Source organism: Ictidomys tridecemlineatus, chromosome X (assembly GCF_052094955.1).
Source record: "Ictidomys tridecemlineatus isolate mIctTri1 chromosome X, mIctTri1.hap1, whole genome shotgun sequence".
NCBI classification, from domain to species: domain Eukaryota; kingdom Metazoa; phylum Chordata; class Mammalia; order Rodentia; family Sciuridae; genus Ictidomys; species Ictidomys tridecemlineatus.
Window position 1 is genome coordinate 118,075,348 of NC_135493.1, and position 20,499 is coordinate 118,095,846.

General features: G+C 39.0%; 1 protein-coding gene across 1 annotated transcript in view; it reads right to left on the minus strand.

The window, feature by feature from the left end:
* Positions 1–19,481, minus strand: part of Egfl6 (EGF like domain multiple 6) — a 58,298-nt gene extending 38,817 nt beyond the window's left edge. Inside the window, exons 1-2 of the mRNA XM_005315971.5 lie at positions 19,197–19,481; positions 894–1,006 (exon numbers count right to left, since the gene is read on the minus strand). Coding sequence (XP_005316028.1) covers positions 894–1,006; positions 19,197–19,270 — 187 coding nt within the window. The 5' untranslated portion in view covers positions 19,271–19,481. The remainder of the gene's footprint in view (positions 1–893; positions 1,007–19,196) is intronic.
* Positions 19,482–20,499: the final 1,018 nt, after the last annotated feature.

The following is a 20,499-nucleotide window of genomic DNA, read 5'->3' on the forward strand; positions in this document are numbered from 1 at the left end:
TGTTATTCCTAAAAATAGCTAACATTTTAATGCTTTTACCAGGCATACAGCCATGTTATTATCCCACTTAGCAGATGAAGGACTGAGGCTCAGGCATTTTCCACCTGCTCAGGGATGCTTACCCTGCATCCTTGTTCAGAAAGTTAGCTAGGAGGTATATAGATTTGATCCCTCTATACTGCAACTCATAGTCTTTGTGGCAAGTCATGTAAAATACAGAACAAGAAAAAACTCTGTGATTGTCTCCGTCTTCCCCAAACCTCTTGAAATTATCAAAGGCTTCTCTCAGAGTTCCTAACATGTTGTCTTTGAAACAATGTGTGAGGCAAATTATGGTTTAGTTTTCAATTTGTATAAGAGTATCAGAAAAATACTTAGAATTGTTGCATACATGTATGTATTTATTGCAGTTGTTTAGAAACTAGCCTTATAAAATTTAAAAATGTAAGTAGCAAGTCTATAAGGTAAAGAGTTTACTTTTCTGTGGCTAAAACCTACTGATTGAGTAATTAATATTTAAAAAATTTATTTCATTAGAAATCAGTTGGAAAAATTTGTAATTAGAAGAAATCAATTGGCCTGTTTTTGCCCATCTCAGTTTCTCCACATTAAACAAAACTAAAACAGAAATAAACAACCCAGTTATACTTACTAAGATAGTAGCAAAAATAATTGACCAGAGAGTCTCCTAAGATAAACATGTCTAGTGTGACAATATTGGCCACATCCCAGATGGGAAGAGATCTCACTGGGGACTTTGAGTATTGGTAGTTATCCATGTTCCTACCCTGGGGAATTCACTGGCAATTTTGTGTCAGCTTGTGGTATCACAGATTAAAAACCTAAGGATACTGATCTGAGTGTAGTGTGAGCTGAGATTTTATAAAATTTACCTTCACAGACTCCTTGGCTATTCCTTCTCCAGCCATAGCAGCAGGCCAGTTTAGTTCCATAGTGACAGACCCCAGGCTGGCGTGCCAATGTTGACAACCCATGATCCCTTGGACTGTGGATAAAGAGCCACATGTTAGTATTGAAAAACCAGAAAGGGCAACAGAAACTCTTCCCTGCTCCTAAAGGAACTGGAGAAATGTCAAGAACCTGGTTCATTTCAACAGACATGAGGAAGTGCTAAATTCCACTTTGAAAACCTGAATTTTGGGGTTGGCAGCCTCTGGTATCATCCCTCACCAGACTTCTCTAATAGTTTTGTCTGTTTCCTTCTTCCCCAACGTTACATAATCTTTAAAGCTAGGGTACATGAAAATGACCCAAAATGTATGTTTTTGAACTTGGTAGAGTGACCCAAAAATGTATATTTTTTAACCTGGTAGAGTGCTACATCTCAAATTTGTTCTATATGGGCACAGTGGCTATCCAGTTCTGGGGCTGTTTCAGTGCGGAGTGTGATAATGTGACTCACTAGTTGTGTGGCTTTAGTGCATTCGAGAGCTCTGCACTTTTACCTCATTGGCCACCTGGGAACTCCTGAACAGACTGGAATCACTGTACACTATGGACAGTTAAGAGCTAGAGATTTTTCCATTAAGCCCTCTCATGTTACAGAGGCAGAAACTCCTGCTCACTTGAGTAGATCCCCAGTAGAGCCATCTGTTGGGGACTCCAGCCGAGGGTTTGTTCTCATCCCACATGGCCTCCTGGAAGTGCAATTTGCTAAACTTTTAACTATGGAGGAGAAGTCATCAAACGTTTACCGTTTATTGGCCAGATGGTCAATATTTTAGGTTTTGTGGGCCTTGAAGTCCCTGTCCAGGAGGAAAAGCAGCTATAGGCAATAGTAAACAGATGGGCATAACTGTTCCAATAACATTTCATTTATGGACACTGATGTTCAAATTTAACATGGTTTTCATGTGTCATACATACATAGTATTCTTTTGATTCATCATCAACCATTTAAAATATGAAAACTGGTCTTAGTGCATGAGTTGTATAAAAATGGGGCCACTCTGCCTTGGTCTGCAGATTGTAGTTTCTGACCCCTGATTTAGAGCCCTGAAAGAGTGAGCTCCCTGTCCCCTGGTAGTGTAATCAGTGAGGAAGTTCCTTGCACACTTACCTATTTAACTGTCTTGGCATTGGGCAGGGTTGGTATCAAGACTAGAAAAGAAGACTTCCATTACATATTTTGTGGAGGGCTGGCTATATTTGATATTTCTCAGAAATATTAAAAACACTGTAAAATGTTTCCTGGGTTCTTTAATCAGATAAGGAATGTACATTTTACCATGTGCTTTCTGTGACAGGACTTTTATGCCAGTTAATAATATCTTAGTCATGGTCAGACAGTTAAACAAGCTTATAGAATTCCCTCATAGTCTGCCTTTCCTACGAACTTAGTTTCTCAGTTAAGAGCTACAAAGATATGGTTTGGGATATTTTATTAACTGACAGAACCAATTATAAAGTTGACTTTATTATTTACTTCTTTTTAAATGGAACTTTAAAAGTTTTTAAATGGAACTCATAAATCATTCGCTCAACCACTTAGCATACAGTTTCTCAACATTTTACATGACTGTTATTTTGGGCCAGATAATTCTTCATTGTTGGGAGCTGTCCTGTGCATTGTAGGACATTAAGCAGCATCCCTGGTCTCTATCTATAGGTGTCAATAGCATATACCCTCCAGTTTTGACAATCAAAGATGTCTCCAAACATTACCAAATATTACCTGGAAGGCAAATTTTTCTTCCAGCAAGTACTCTTAGTTTAAAATAAACACCCATTAAATATTTGCTTTTTTCTAAGCATTGACTTAAGCACATGGAATGTAGCGATGAGAAAGGGAGCTAAGGCTTGCTCTCTTATGTTTGTGGTGTTGTGCACTACAATATAGGGCACCATAGTAGGTATCATTACAATGCTTTTAGAAAGAGTTGCTTTATTTTATTTTTTTCAGTGGCGGGGATAGAATACAAGGCCTTGCACCATGCCAGGTAAGTATTCTGTCACTGAGCTCTATCCCCCAACCCTGCCAAACAGCTTTGACTGAGAAATAATGCAGCCATCTGTCACAATCTAATCTGTGTATTACAATTCTACAAGGGACACTACACTCTTGACCTACAATCTGCAGATAACTATGTCCAAAGAAGAACCAAGGAATGTGAGCTGAGTAAATGAGTACTAGTCTAAGTACAATGAAGTTTTTAAGATTTTTTTCATTTTACCATTAAAAAAATTGGGGTATAAAATTTGCCATTTAAAAATGTATGCTTCAGTGAATTTTAGTATTCTTTCTATGTAATACATCCACCAGTACTATTTAATTCCAGAACATTTACATTACTTCAACAAGAACCAATTATAATTCCCCCATCCTGCCATCCCTTGGTAACCAAAAATCTACTTTTTATCTCTGGATTTTTCTATTTTGAACATTTCAGATAAGCAAAATCATACAATGTGTGGTTTTTTTGTGCTTAATTTCTTTAATGAAGCATGTTTTGAAGGGAATTTTGAAAGTTTGTGTTGTAGTACATAATAAGAATTTGCTCCTTTTATTGCTAAATAATATTCCACTGAATAGAAATAACATATATTGCTTATCAATTGTCAGTTGATGGATATTTGGGTGGTTTCCAGCTTTGGCCATTATGAGTAATGTCTCTATGAGCGTAGGTATACATTTTTCTGTGGAAATAGATTTCATTTGTCTTGGTTATACACTTAAGAGAGGAATTGCTGAGACATATGGTACAATGGACTGAAAATTTGTGTCTCCAGAATTCCATATGTTGAAACCCTAATCCTAATGTGATGGTACTTGGAGGTGGCGCCTTTGGGATCTAATTAGACCTTTGGGGTCTAATTAGGGTAGAGCCTCATGAATGGTATTAGTGTCTTTAGAAGAGGCAAGAATGGCTAGCTAGCTTGAGAAGTCTACAACCTTGGAGAGAGCCCTCACCCAAACCTGACCATGCTGGCACTCTGATCTTGAACTTCTAGCCTCCAGAACTGTGAGAAATTTATGTATGTTGTTTATAATCCACACAGTCTATGGCATTTATTGTAGCAACTTGAACAAAGACATATGGTAATTGTATATTTAATATCTGTGGAACTCTCAGACTGCTTTTCAAGATGATTGTATCATTTCATATTGTACCAGCAGTGTAAGAGAGTTTTAATTTCTCCATATACTCTACAGTACTTACTATTTATTTTTTAAAGTTATAACCATCCTTATGAGAAGGGGTATCTTGTGATTTTGATTTGCATTTTCTTTTGATGGCTAATGAATGGAGCATCTTTCTTGTGTTTAAGGGCCATTGTATGTTTTCTTGGGAGAAATGTCCATTCAGGTCTTTTGCCCATTTTTGATTGGATTACTTGACTTAATGGCTTTAATATTAGAACATGAGATTGAAATTAGTTGGTAAAACTAACTATCCCATACCTTGATTAACAAGGTAATGTAACGTTTTCTTATTCTGCAAGAAACCCATCCACAAATTGAGTACTCAGAGAGTCCATTTCTTAACTACACTTGTCTGTAATAAACCTTAATAATGCAGTGAAACCCATTTTCACTTCTTATTTTAATAACACAAAGCTAATGTTTGGGGAGCAGAATGAATGGAGGAACTATCTATCTGGGAAAGAGGAGGAAGGTGTCATATGGAGGTGACATTTGAGATGGATTTAAAAAGAAAACATGGGAAACAAGAAAGTTGTATAGGAGAAAATTCTACCTATGTGATTTTTATTCCATATTTCTTATAAGAAATGTGGGATGCAGTTAATTAGATTATAATCTAGCAACAAAATCTTAGAGATTACCTCTCAACTTCTTAACTGCAGGCTTGCAAGAAATATGCTGTACAGTACCAATAGGAAGGGCCTTACCTATTTCCTGATGTCAAAAAAGCCACTGTAATCCTTAATGAGCATTGATATATATTGATCATTGTGCTAGGTTCTGGGGATACAGAGGTGAACTTGGAACACAGGGTCCCTGACTTATGAACTTTTAGGCAAAGGAGTAGAAGTAATAATGTCACTAGACATAGTCTAATACAGAAGCTTAAAGTAAGGAAACATAATCCATTATAGGGGTCTGAGGTATTCTCCTTGAGAGTGCAACTTTTAAATGAGACTTAAGGTGAACAGAAGTCAACCACATGGAGTAAAAGAAAGAATATTATTAGCAGAGAGAACAGAATGACTGTAGACTAAGATATAAGGGATGTCAGGCTTATGTTTGAAGAATCCATAGAAAACCAGAGGACTGGAGCAAAAAGAGAGAGCTGGTAAGGGACTGAAAATTTGTGTCTCCAGAATTCCATATGTTGAAACCCTAATCCTAATGTGATGGTACTTGGAGGTGGCGCCTTTGAAAGAGGTGGGCAGCAGTTATGTCATAGAGGGTCTTGTGAGTCAAATTAAAGTCATGGGGCTTATATACTAATGGCACAGCTCTGAAGGGTTATAAATAGCAAGGTTATTTGATAAGATTTTCCTTTAGAAAAACATCATGGCAGGAGTCTGGAAAATAGACTGGAGGGAGGAAAAAAAATGGAAGTGGGTATACCAGTTGTTTCAAAAGATAGAATCTTGTTGCTTGGACTGGAGTAGGGGAGGTGGAGGTAGGGAGAAATGGATGGATTCCCGGTAGAACCAAAATACTTCGTAAGGGATTAGGGTCATTCATTCATCCAACAATTATTATTGAATATCTACAATGTATCAGGCACTGGGCTAACTTCCAGAGGTTCATCATCAACTAAGAGGGGAATACGATCTCTGAACTCATGGAACATCAGTTGGATGTGAAGTATGAGAAGAACAAACCATCAGGTAAATGGCATGAGACATTTCTGGAATGGGGACTATGGATGGAGGAACATATTAGCAAATAGGGTAAATTCCTGGGCTTGAATTCTGTGACTTTCAGCAAGTTACATCATCTATCTGTGCCTTAGCTATCTCATTTCTAAATGGGGATAACAAAAACATTTACATTAAGGGTATTTGTGGCAATGAAATAATTTAATATATGTAAAGGGCTTTGAACAATGACTAAAACAGTAAATGCTCCCTAACTGATTGCTTTTATTAGTACTACTAGTAGGATCAGTATTAGTAGATGTGTTGACTTCAGAGAAGAGCCACATTTCCCACAGAAGGGCCTGCTGTAGTATTTCTGACATACTCTGACATTGGTGGGAGCATCCTGTAGGATTTGTAGCCCCACTTAAAAGTGGTGAGGGATTTCCAAGAGCAGTGTAATTAGGGGCCTTTGGTCAATAATACTCCTTACCTATGAGGCACATTCTCATGGATGTCATGGTTTCCATGTGATTTAGGTTTTAAAAAATGTCTATAGGAACCAATTTTCACTGTAAGAGGAGAGTACCACATAATTTCACCTTAAGGAAAGTGACCTTAGATATTATTCAGCTATAACATAACTACTTACACATGAAGAAACTAAGGCCAAGAAAGACTAAGTATCAAAAGCTAGAAGAGAACAAATTTTACCACACTATCCATCTGGCCAGCTATCCTTTTTTGTACCCAAAGCATATTAGGCAATTACACATCTAAGTTACTGTACTAGACACGGAGCCTATTAGGTCGTGTATTGTTATGGTTTGGATGTGAGGTGTCCCCCAAAAGCTCATGTGTGAGACAATGCAAGAAAGTTTAGAGGAGAAATGATTGGGTTGTGAGAGCCTTAACCAATCACTGAATTAATCCCCTGATGAGATTAACTGAGTGGTAACTGGAGGTAGGTAGGGTGTGGCTGAAGGAGGTAGGCACTGAGGATGTGGCTATGGAGTATATATTTTTGTGTATAGTGAATGGAGTCTCTCTCTGCTTTCTGATCATCATGTGAGCTGCTTCCCTCTGCCACACTCTCTGCCATGATGTCTTGCCTCACCTCGAGTCCTGAGGAATGGAGTCTGCTGTCTATAGACTGAGACCTCAGAAACTGTGAGCCATCAAATCAATTTTTCCTCCTCTACAATTGTGCTGGTCAGATCTTTTAGTCACAGCAGCGAAAAAGCTAACTAGCACATGTAAAACAGCCCTTGCCCACAAAGAATGTATATTCTAGGGGCAAAAATGTATAAAACAGGTAATTATGCTCCGACATACGAACCCTACCAAAGATGTGAATTTTTCAGAAGATAGGTAAAAATGCAGGAATTATTAGGTTGGGATGGGTTTGTAATAAATTTTCTGAGTGAAATAGTGTCTAATATGAACTTTGGTGACTGGTGGAACCTACTTAGGTGACATTGGAGGAGGCTACATGGTGAGAAACCTGTGATAAGGATGCAGTCACTCAGAACATGAGGAGTTGGTGGCCTGAAAATGTGAGCATAGACAGTGATATATGTTTGGAGCAGGGGAGTGGGAAGGGAAGCTAGAGGAATGGTGGGATGGAGAAGAGCCAGAAAGATAAGCAGGAGCCAGAAAGAAAAGGCCTGTGTGCACAGGAATAATTTTGTCCATCTTCAAGTTTCCAGAGAGTTATAGAAGGATTTCAAGCAGCTAGAAATATCAAAGATTTTGCAATATAGGCAACAGCTTCCATAGAAGTAGAGTGAGCTCAATAAGCTCCAACAAGATTTCCGAAATGGTTAGATGTGAAGTCATACAAAAACAAATTGAAATTTGTTGAAATATGATATTTTTAAAAAGCCTAATTAGAAACCAGCCCAGAGTCTCTGGTATAGGTGGCCAAACTTATTTCATATGTACCAGTCAATGTTAATTAGTTTGAATTGCAAAGAATACTGCCTGGGGTTAACTAAAAGGAGAAAGTTACCAGAAGATGAAATTCATATACCATTTGCACATTACCACAGCTCTCCAGAGAAATCCTCTTTCTTTTGAGCTTTATTACTTTCACATGCCTGCCTTCAGGTGAAAAGGTGAAACCAAGAAATCTGAAGTGTATTTATTTCTCCCAAGTCATCGTTTTTGACATTGTACAAAATGTCACTTATAAAACTCCAAGACATTAATGACTAACACTTGGGCCATTAAAAACTTGTGAATAAAGTAATATTTCTTATTCACTACAAGGAATTCCTTCTCCAGTCACAAATACAACTTAAGATTACAGCTCAGTTGGAAGGCATCAGAAATTTGTCATCAAATCTAGCCTTACTCTCATTTATTGGAAAAATGCAAATGCTAGTTGTTTAAAAATCAACTCAACTCATGATTGAGAACTGTAAAATGGATTCTGATATTTAAACAACTACACAAGTCAGGCAACACCAGTTCTGCCTCTGGCTGCTCTGTGGATGCAGCAACATGTTCTGTGCATATTTCCTAAAGGAAATCAAGCAGCTTAAACCAGCACTGTAGGAAAAAAAAAAAACATCAGAAGAACACGAGTCCTAAATGAATAACATGCCTTTTAATTAATGGTTGTGAGGTCCATGTATTCACCCAGTTTTGAGAAATAGCTTTAAAGGGCCAGTCACAACTGGTATTTTATTGTTTTAATAATCAAATTATACATTTGGTCATGAAGATGGAAAAAGAGTTTCATGGGGGAAAATCATTAGTAGATAGAATTAATTGCTAATCATTAATTTGCTGATTTGTAGATGCTAGAGGAAATTGATCTAGTACACCAATAATCCAGATTTATGTTTTACACTGGAAGTTTTTCAAAATGCACATATGCAGCTATTCTAAATTATACATGAAAAGAAAATTAATTATTAAAGTTTTTTATTTTTAAGTTGAAACAATATGATCCAAGGAGAGGAAGGAATCCAGCACAAGCAAACATGGTATTGGCAATAATAGCACAGCACACATTACCTTGTAAAAAATTTTCAAGTTGCTTAGAAAAAAAGCTTTAACTTTATTTCTACACAGTCTTGAGTCACAGAAGTGTCAACATAGCTGACCAGGTCTGTGTGGAAAGGAGACCCTGAGCTTTGGAGTCTGAGCTAAATGCTGAGTATTGCCTAGAGTTCCTTTGATGCATTATACATACCAAGTGAATGTTTGAAATTATTCAGATAATTTTTTCAAGTGTCATCTCTGACCTGCCCTTTGCACTTGCTAGCTTTCCCATCATTGATTCAATAATCTTCCATTTTAATACCTGGTTGTAAATATTATGGATAATGAAATTTCCACTTTTCTAGGTAAAAAGATGACCCAAAATCTGTGATTTCATATGCTGCAAGTAACAGATGTAGAAGAGAATATTAAGTGTTTACCAAATTAATATCTATGTCTCCTGGGCTCAAAACTATACTAGATTTCCCAGCTTCTTGCCAGTCAGTGGTGGCCATGTGACTAATTTTGGTCAGTGAAATGTGGGTGGATAGGATGTGGGCTACCTCTGCTCCTGGTTCAGAAAGCTCTCCTGGGATCCTCACTATGATTCTTCCTCATCAGCCCATTGAATAAAGTAGAGTTTTGGGACCTGGAAGAAGATGGTGCCCCAAGAAAGATGGAGGCTGGCACCATGTGAAGGCATGCAGCAGAGGCTCTCTAAACATGCCTTATATCATAAGACAGGCAAAGAAATAAGCTTTTACTGAATTCAGTCTCTGAGATTTTGAAGTGGTTTGATGTAGTAACCTGTCCTGATCAACAAAGGAGGATTATAAAAGTCATTTCTTTTCCTAAAGTCAAGTATACATCATGTTCTCTTTGTATGTGAATCCTCTTGTACAAAAATAACTTAAAAAACTGTTAATATGAATTGCATTTGGTTCTATGTTTGTGAGGCATGCATTTTTAAAAATGTATAAAATTAGACCAGTGTGTCCTGTAATACCAAAGATGAATGGTTAAGGCATAAATATCAATCATTGGAATTTAATATACATCTGGTAAACTTTTGGTTTGATTCACCCAGTACCATGGAACCTGATAAAATGAATTCATTGACAAAAAATATTTTTAATGCAGAAAGAGAAAGTCTGACCTTGGACTGAATCAATCCCACCAACATCCTCTGCTACCTTGGGAGGCCTGGATGGGCTGACCAGTCTTTCTTTTCTTCCTTCCCTCCTTCCCTTCTTTCCTTCCTTCCTTCCATCCTTTCTTCCTTCCTTCCTTTCCTTTCTCTTTATCAGATGTCTCTTCCTAGACAATATTTAGCAAATGTAAGACCCAGAGAACCCAGTCTTCAGTCACAGAAGTGTCAACGTAGCTAACCAGGTCTGTATGGAAAGGAGACCCTGAGCTTTGGGAGTCTGAGCTAAATGCTGAGTGTTGTCTAGAGTTCCTTTAATGCATTATACAGCTTGCTGTCTACATTGATCAAATTAATCAGAAAATCACTGTCTCTACAGCTGAAGTTAATTTAAAAAAAATTCCAGGGATTGTGTAAGTAGTATAGTATTTCTGCATAGGATTCCTTATTTTCTGCAAAAATATACTGTGCCAGAATTCTTAATATGCTTGTTTATAGTTAGGTTCCAGGAAACTTCATGATAGCCTCCAAGACAAATTGAAAAGTTAAACCTCTTTTGCTGATGTTTAAATACATTTAAATATTGCCATACAAATAAAATAAAAGTTTTTTTTTTCAAATAGGGATAACAAGGTCCAGCCATGAGGTTTTTGCTATTGTTGTTTTTTTTGATTTTTAAATAATAGCTCCCAATATGGCAAATTCATTGTACCCAAGCAGTTACAATTAATTTCAGGTTCTCATTGATATTTAAGAGGCAGAGCCTAACTCCAAAAGGCCCAGGGATACCCCAAGTCACCTCACCTTCCCAGATGTGTAGAAGTTTAAGAACAAGAGCCCAATAGAATCTGGTCCAGGCTACCAAGCTCTGGTATTCCAGTGGATGTTGATGTGTCTTCAAATTTCCCATGACATGACTGGCAGGGATAGTAGTAAATCTCAGGCAAAACTTGGAACTTGTCATTGCTTCTATTTCTCTCACTTGACTTCCAAGCTCAGGAGTTAGATGGAGATTGGAGATGGGGAGTACTGTAGTTGGGACTCATCCAAAAGAAGACCATGAGATAAGGATTTGAGTGCAAGTGGTTTATTTAGGAGGTAAAGGGAATATTGATGGGGGAGTGGGGAGCAAGAAAAAGAAAATAAGGCAGCCAATAAAGGAAGTGTTATCAAAATAACTACATTTATTCTCCTTCTTTCTCACTCATTCCTCATTAATTCACTGTGGGGAATGATACAAGATGGAGCTGGGGAAGTAGGCAAAGTCTAGATCAATCAGGATCCTTTTTATGCTATTTTAAGTAGAATGGATTTTATTCTTAATCTGGTGACAAGTCATTGAAATGTTTTACGAAGAGGGCTAATGGTATGATTTAAGTTTTAAGAGAAACACTTTGGGGTGTGGACTTGAAAGGACAAAAGAAGAAACAAAAGGAAACTATTATGGTAGTTCTAGTGGGAGATGATGGTGGTATGCCTGGGTGGTGGCAGGCCGTGGGAGAGAATAAGATGGATTTGAGACGTGGTTTGTTATAGTGCCAGATTGAAAGAGGGAAGAAGTGTTCCACGTGTCAGAAAAGATGCCAGAGATTTTTTGGTATGAGCCAGTTTGAATGCTGTTTGTTTCATGATGGAAAGTAGAGGTGAATTCTGGAGTGATGATCAAGAGTTCTGTCTTGGATGTCTTCAACTCAGTGAACCATCAGAATGCATATGTCAGGAATGTAGCAGAAGGATGCTAGGCTTTGAGACTCTCACTTTGAAGTCATCTACATATAAATGACATTGAAAATTTAAGGACTAGACCAATCACTTGGAGAGACTGTAATTAAGGAAGAAAACAGGTTCAGAGCCAGAACTCTGGAAATCCAACACTTTAAATCTGATAGAAGAAGGGAAGCTGGGAAAAGAGACTGGGAAAGAGTAACCAGTATAGGATGGAAACTAGAATGTGTGGGGTGGTAGATTCTCTGATACTTTTCCTTTCAAAAGATGAAGGCTTAATTTACCTCCCCTCATGTGGATCTCTACTTAGCAACCAGCTTCTAACAGAGTTCTGTAGGAGTAATGGAGGGTAACTTCTGGGATCAGGACACAAAAGGCACTGCAGCTTCTTCCTTCTTCTCCTTTTGAATTAGATACTACAGGAGAAGTCTGTTATTATTTTGTGAAGATACTCAAGCAGCCCTATGGAGAATCCACATGGAAAGGAGCAGAGGCCTCCTGCCAATAGCCAGGAGAGTGTGCCATCTTGGAAGCAGATCCTCCAGCCAGAGTCAAGCCTTCAGATGACTGTAGCATTGGCCAACAGCTTGACTGAAATCTTGTAAAAAACACCAAGCCCTTTTGCTCTGAGCCTAAAACTGCTTTAAATAAAATAAAACCTATTAAGAAATTCCTGATTTCTGTTCAGCTAAGCTGCTTCTGAATTCTTCACCCACAGAAACTATGTGAGACAGTGACTATTGTTTTAAGCTACAAAGTTTTGAATTATTCTGTAGCATACTCATAGATAACTAATATATGCAGTGTCCAGAAACCAAGCAAAGGGAATACTGAAGAGTGAGATGATGATCTTTGTAAAGATATTTGCAGTTTTGGTATTTTATTTTTTGCAGTGCTGGGGATTGAACCCAGAACCTTGCACATGCTAGGTAAGTGCTCTTTCACTGAGCTACATCCCAAGCCCTGCTTCAGTATTTTGAGTTTTGATTTTACATTTGTATTTATTGAATCTGAAACACTGTGGATTATGAGCACGCTATCATTATGAGCATTAGGAAAGACAAAATGCTACCAATTAAACTAAACTATGGTTTATTACCTTAATGATAATTCTGTGCTATTGTGTCATAATTTTGTGCATGAATTTTGTGCTAGCTTTAAAGAACACAATGGCCTAATTTGCTTCCTGTTACTCTCAGAATGAAGGCAAAGCTCTTTGGTTTGATATACCAGGCTCCTCACAGCCTGGTTCCAGTCTGTTTTCTTTGCCTCTGACAGCCCCTGGGCTCATGACCACTGGGCTTGTGTGGGCAGTCTACTCTGTTTCTTGGGATGATGCCTTCCTTCTTCATTATTTTTGCAGGGATGTATCCATCCACCCATTCATTTATTCCTATGCAAAAACCTACTACCAGTTAGGCACTATATTACTTGCTTTTTCCCCCTCCCACATTTTATACATGTGGACTTACATGTATCCATAAAGATAGTTTAAATGTCATGCCCTATCTTCAATTTTTCCTGACTCTTGCAGACAGACTCAATTTGTCTCTTCCTTGTATTCTATAAGTGTTCTATGAATGTTTTATATATGCAGATAAATATGTACAACACACATTCATTCCTTTGAAATCATCCATTCATTATTCCTATATAAATAACATTATTTGCCTCTTCTTCATCTCCTTTCTTTAGTCATTCATTTACCCATCATATTTTTTTCAACACCTACTATGTGCCAGGTACTGGGCTAGAAGCTGGAGTTATAATGCTCCATACTGACTCTTCCACCTAAAAAGGAAAGACATTTTTCTGGTCCTACAAAGTTGTCTAGTGGGGGAGGCAAATAGATACATCTCTCTGGCATTCAGAAGAATATTGGGACATGTCAGCTGCTCTGTTAGTGTTGTTGAATTGGACTGAATCAATTTCAACACGTTTTAGAATATTTCTTTTTCATAATTTTAAACCTGAAGATTTAAAGTTGTTTGAAACTGATAACTGACCTGGTAAGGTAATTGATGAAACTGGAAGTATAACTGATCCCTCTATACAAAGTACTATATTTGATGGAAAGTGATTTAAATATTCTGGGAAGATAACCATAGCCTTTAGATATGCTAGTTATTCACTATGAAATTCTTGGCAAATCAACATAACCAATATTGCTCTTGAAATCCAGTTTACTTATCTGTAAAATTAAAAATGTGATGTGAAACTTACACATAGGACATGTGATCTGTAATTTTACACTCAACATTGTGAGTGCTATCCCAGTATCTATTCTCCCTTTTTGTCTTACTGAGAACCCTATTATATAGCCACTCAGAATAAAGGTTGCATTTACTTTGTGAGTCATGACCATGGAACTAAGTTTGGGCCAATGGGATATAAGCAGATGTGCCATGTGCAATTTCAAACCACCAATGTTGAGTGATTTGTGAGGCCCAGTTTTTCAGTTTGCATGCAACTCAAAATCAAGATTAGGTGAGTGAAATTTGATTCTTTGGCTCCATGAAGTGTCTATCTTTTTTTGAACTTGCTTTTGCTTGCTAGGTCTGCCATAGCAAAGTACCACAGACTTGGTTGCTTCAATAACAGAAATCTATTTTCTCAATCCTGGAGGCTGGAATTCACAGCATTATTGTGTAGGCAGGGTTGGTTCCTTCTGAGACTTCTCTCCTTGACTTGAGAATGCTGTCTTCTTCCTGTTTCCTCACATGGTTCATCCTGTGTGTGTGTCTCTGTCATAAGCCCCTCTTCTTATAAGGTTTTAGTCATATTCGAGAAGGGCCCCCCATAATAGCTTTATTTTAACTTACCCCATTGGGGACCCCATCTCCAGATACAGTCACATTTTGAAGTACTTGGAATTAGAGGATTCAACATATGGATTGGGGGGACATAATTTAGTCCATATCACCTTAGGACAACTGCATGTCCTGTTTCCACTGTCCCCAAAGGAGTTTATGTTCTAGAAATTGTCACTAGGAGTAAGAGTTCCTCAGAGGTAATTCTCTGTCTCACCAGGTCCGTGAAAAATGGGTGCATTGTGGTATATGGCCAATCTCATTTCTTGATACCCAAGAGCTTCTCCATTGGTGAGAGCCTGCTCTGCCTTGTGTACATAGTAGGCTGAAAGTGTAGAACCCCCTCCCCAAAGCCCTCAATCAATAACTGATAGGAGTATAAGTACCCTAGCTCCCATGTCTTCAGAAGGGATAACTGAGGCTCATGTCCAACTGCTCCCTAGAATTCCTCAGCAGGATTAAGTCATAATGGTAACTTAATAAAAAGAATTTGTTTTATGGCATTGAGGATCAAATCCAAGGGGCTTATACGTACACTGAGCTATATCCCCAGCCCTTTCTAATTTGTATTTTGAGATAAAGTCTCACTAAGTTACACAGACTGTCCTTCAACTTGCAATCCTCCTGCCTCAGCCTCCTCAGTAGCTGGCATTACAGGTGTACAGCCCCATATCCAATGGTAACTTATTTTTATATTTTTTTGTCACATTTCCCCTCTTCTAAATCAGAACTTCCTAATTAACAACCTCACAAATTAACAACACAGTCTGTTTTGGGGAGAATACAAATTTAGAGAGGAAGGTGGTGGTGTTAAGAGGGGGAACATACTCTACACGAGTCCCTTGATTATAACGGACTAGCATCAAGTGAAGCAGGATCACTAGTGATGATGTGTGAGCAAGCACTTTGCAAAAATGCCTGCTTTTCTGTATTCTTTTTTTTTGAGGAAATAAATTTAATATTGGAACATCACTGACTGGTCTTAGAGTATAAAACCAAATCAAATGCAGTTTGTAAGAAATCACCTACTTTCTTCAAGTTTCTCTGTCCCTTTGCTTATCAAATGGATACAATACCTATTTCTTTGGTTTGTTGAAAGAATTGATTGAACAAATATTGAAAAGGATTACCATAGGGTCTCAATATCTATTGAATGCCAATCTGATTTAGGGAGACCAGATGATATACTTATGATTTTGAGGGTATATATCTACAAATTCTGGTTGTAAGAATATAGAGATGAATGACACGACAACAATTTAAAAATCACTAAAATTGTATTAAAAGATGAAATATAGCCCATAAAAATAGGAGTGACAGATTCATAGCTCAGACTTCCTGTGGAAGGCTGAATCATGCCCCCTCCACTGAAAAAGATGTCCAATACCTAATCCCTGGGATCTGTGAATTTTACTTTATATGACAAAAGGGACTTTGCAGATGTGATTGAGGTAAGAATTTTGAGATGGGGAGATTATCCTAGATTATATCAGGTGGGCTTGATTAACCTAGATTATATCAGAGGTTCCTCTTAGAGGAGGACAAAGAAGATTCAGAGAGAAGACAAGGTGACAAAGGAAGAAGAGATTAGAGCAATGTGGTCACAAGCCAAGGATTGTTGGCAGACTCTAGAAGCTGAAAGAAATGAGAAACAGATTCTCCCCTTCAGACTCCAGAAGGAACCATTCCTGCCGATGCCTTAATTTTAGCCCCATAAGACTTATTTAGACTTTTGACTTCCAGAACTGTAAGATAATAAACTTGTGTTGTTTTAAGCCATGAGGTTTGTGGTAATTGTCATGATGGCACTTCCCTAACAGGGCTCTGAGAAGAACTGATTCCTCATGTAGTGTGTTGTTTGCAGTAAGCAGGCCTCTCTCTGTGAACATGGCCCCTTAGCATGAACCCAGATGTTCCCTCATCTCTCACATGAATTTTATTTGAATTCAATAGAGAAAAAAATGTATCACAGAAATATGTTGCAAGTAAAGAGTTGTTTACTTAATCTCAAGAATACAAAGTAAAATTAGCAAAGAGGAAGGGGATCAGGTAGGGGGTTGGGGGTAAGGTTAGGTAATAGGGGGTAGAAATAATCAAAATATCTCATATATGAATATGACATAATGAAACACATTATTTGTTTAATAATAAAAATTTGGAAAAAAGAACATCAAAGTTAACACCATTTATCTTATGTGCCCAAGGCAAAAAAATTTGCAGTGTTTGGATCAGGAGTGCTAGAAATGAAACTCAGGTTAATAAATATTCTAGATCAGCATTGTCAACTAGAAATGTAATAACTACATGGCATGCAATTTTTTTCTAGTAGACACTTTTAAAAAATGTAAAATAAGTGAAATTTATTTTAGTAACTTTTTTTATCCAATGCAGCATATTCACAACATTACATTTCAAAATGTACTCAATGTAAAATGATTAGTGAGATATTTCCTATTCCTTTTTTCCATACTAAGTCCTGAAAATCTAATGTGTATTTTACACTTATAGCACATCTCAACTTGGGCTGGCCACATTTCAGGTACTCAATAGTCACCTGGATCTCCTGACTATCATATTTGCTGTATCAGCAGGTCCAGAGCATCTAAATAGCCTAAATACCAAAGAGAATAAAAAAGTATAAGGCAAGTCAAATTCTGATACTTAAGAGCAGGTAAATGCATACAGTGAATGAGTTATTCATTTGATGAATGTTATTTGTTTCCCACAAATTAGCTCCATTTAAGAGGCATGTGATTTTCCAGGTATAGTGTGTCAATTAAAAGCATTGGTTAAATAAATAAATAAATAAATAAATAAATAAATAAATAAATTCATGCTTATGTTAGAAATCTGTCCCAGTCAATTGTGAAATATTGGGAAATAACCAGTATGTGTACTTTGTAGTAATGGGTGCCTTGCCTTCTCTGTACATGTCTTGTCCTTGAGGTGAAGTCTGGAGTTAATTAAATATGGTCCCTCGGCAGTTTCCAAAGAGCAACCACTTGACATTACAGAGCATGTTCAGCATATAACAAATACACCAGCTCATGAACCCAATACTGTAAAGAAAACACGCTTCACATCTTGAAAACTGCAGAACTGCAGAATCCTGACATGGATTTTTTTTTTTGGTTTATTGGGGTCTTTTTGCCTTTTAATTTAATTTAGTGGAACTTTGAAAGTGAAGCTCCTGGCAATTGTTTTGCCTGCCTCTAAAGAACTATTATCTTATCTCCAAGAGCACTTGGTTTTTCTTAAGTGGGCTTTCCAGCAAGACAAGAATCTCCAACATTCAAAGAAAATGTGATCGCGAGCAAATTGCATCTGCTTACATTTTTATCATGGGAAGGAAATTGAAACTTGCGACCATACATTCTAAGAACCTGGTTTGAGGTTTGTTCTGTTTGAACTTCAAAATCCCTTAATACCAAGACTGACTCTGATGAAAGATTTTTTCCTGTAAGTCAAACAAAGTCAATCAGGCTCACCTCTAAGAAGCCTGAGCCAAACCAAAACTCTTATCCTGTTCTAACCAGAAATCAGCACTGAAATATCTCACTCAGCTGGGGGAGATCCTACCCCTCAGGGTACTTTGAACCATATCCGGAGAGGTTTTTTTTTCCTTGTCACAGCTTGATGGTGGGTGTCAGGGTTGTTACAGGCATCCAGTGGGTAAAGGTCAGGGATGCTGCTAAACATCCTATAAAGCCCAGGACAACTGCTACCCCAAGCCTCAACAAATAATTATCTAGCCCAAACCAAAAGGTGGAGAAAACTTATGTTAGCAGACACCTAAGAAGAAAGCAAGAGTTTAGAGCCAGAGAACTAGGAAACCTTTGTCCTATGTCTTTTCTAGAAGGCTGCCCACCTTACTGCATTGATGAAGAGCAGGGATGGTGGGCCACACTGTCCAAGTTTGCATATGGGATCTATCACTTACTGGTTGTGCCTCTTTGAACAAGTTACTTGACGTCTCTGTGCCTCATTTTTCTCCTCTACCAAAGTAGTTATGGGCATTTGGTGAATTCATAGTTCTAAAGTGCTAACTTAGAACAGTACCTGGTCTACATATGTAAGAGCATTTGCTAAGAGGTTTTGCAGATCTCTGGAAAAATAAATTTCAAGGCTCAGAAATTCTATGGGCAGTAAGGAAGAGCTTCAGATCCTGATTGCTGTAGCAAGAATGAGAATAGTTGTCATCTGACAACCATCTCTTTTCTTTCCAGTTCATCAACAGTAGAAGCCATCCAAGAGAGGAGCCCAGCAACATGGCAGGCTACCTGCAAGAACTGGGAAGGCTCAGTCTCTTTCCCTCCTTCCCCAGCAAAACTATGGACTGTCGACCAGTTAGTGCCCTTCGGACACAGTGGAAAACACAAAACTGCGCAGGTAGAACCCACTCAGCCACACACATGGGGACACTCACACACCTGCTGCTACTGTAGACGTCTGCAGACCACCGTGCCGCAAACACCGACGGGACTGTGTGCAAAGCCTCCCTCCTCCTGTAACCCGCCCCAGGGACCCTTGCAGCCAGGTAGGGCTCAGTTGATTGAAAGGCAACTGGATGCAAAGCTCCACCAAAGGGGCATGAGGAGGAAAGAAAGCCCGTGGGTGTCCCAGGCCTGACATCCTGGTTACATCCCGTCGCATAGACCCATCCTGGAGGGATGGGTCACAGAGAAGGAGCTGCAAAGGGGACGTTCAGGAGGGGGCAACCAGATACTCACCTGGCCGCGTTCCCTAATCCACCTGCCACCCAGGGGAGCAGCAGCGGGAGCGCGAGGCCCCAGGACGGCTGCATGTAGGCAGGGTCGTCCCTCCTTCCTCCTGCGCCCCTCAGAATGCGTCTGCTGGGACTCGTACGCAGCGGGACCGCTGCCTCCTCTCTCTTCGGAGGTTCGGGGCCTCGGCTGTTCCCGTGGCTCCGGGTGCTGTAGCGATCGGGGAGGGCGCTCGCTGCTGCTAGTGGCTGGGCAGCCCCGGTTCCTCTGCGGGTGAAGCCCGCGGGGTGAGCGAGGGAGGGCGGGGCGGGCGCGCACATCTGGCTGGGACCCGCCTCCAGCACGACAGGCGCGTCCTCCGCAGTCTCAGTTCCCCCATAAACTTTCCCCAGACTCAATTCACTTCATGGTTGTTGAGGTATATTTTGGGGACCGGACACGTCGGTGATACCTGAGCTGGAGGGATTAAGAATTTAATTGGGAAATCAACGCTGGACCAGGGGTTCAGGTTCATAATGACGGGCTAATCTCACTTTTGTTTAGGTTTTCTTACTCTGCCAGGTTTTCTTCCACAAACTGTATATCATGGGATGGTAGAGCTGGAAGGTCACTAAGTCCTGTGCAGCTCAGCCATTTGACAAGTGATCTCTCCTGGTCATTTGTAACAGCATGCTTAGATGGAACCCCAAATGATATTGAAATACAGTGACCAGCGCAGAAACCAATGGCAAAAAGAGGGATGACATATGAGCTCAGAGAATTCTTTTGGTTACTGATGCATGCTCTTTGTTCTGACAACTTATTACAGTAGAAGGAATGATTGGTTCCCTCCTCCTTCTCCCACATCCACACCCTTGGCTTCATGGTGGTCAGAGCCCCTGGCTTCACACCTTGGCTTTGGACTTGGCTGTGTTACTTGCTTGAATACATGATATAAGGGCAGAAATTGCAATGTTCCGGTTCCAAGCCTAGGCTTTAAGATACTTGAGCCTCTATTGTGGACATGGGAAGACTTTTTGCCAGTTAGTTGAGTGGCCCACGGAGGATGAGGAACAGATAGAACAGAGCTACCCAGTCAACTTGCAGGTCTCTAGTTTGAAGTACAGCCATTCAGTGGACCCTAGTACATATCAGCCAACCCCAGATGTGCGAATGAGTGGAACTAGAGTTAGAAGCACAAACCAAGCTACTGAGGCTTACTGGGATCATTTCTTACACAGAAATAGCTCTCTGATACACCTGTGACCTAGTGTTAGGAATAAAATGAAGACTATAGAGAAAGACATTTGTCTTCATTTTAAACTTGATT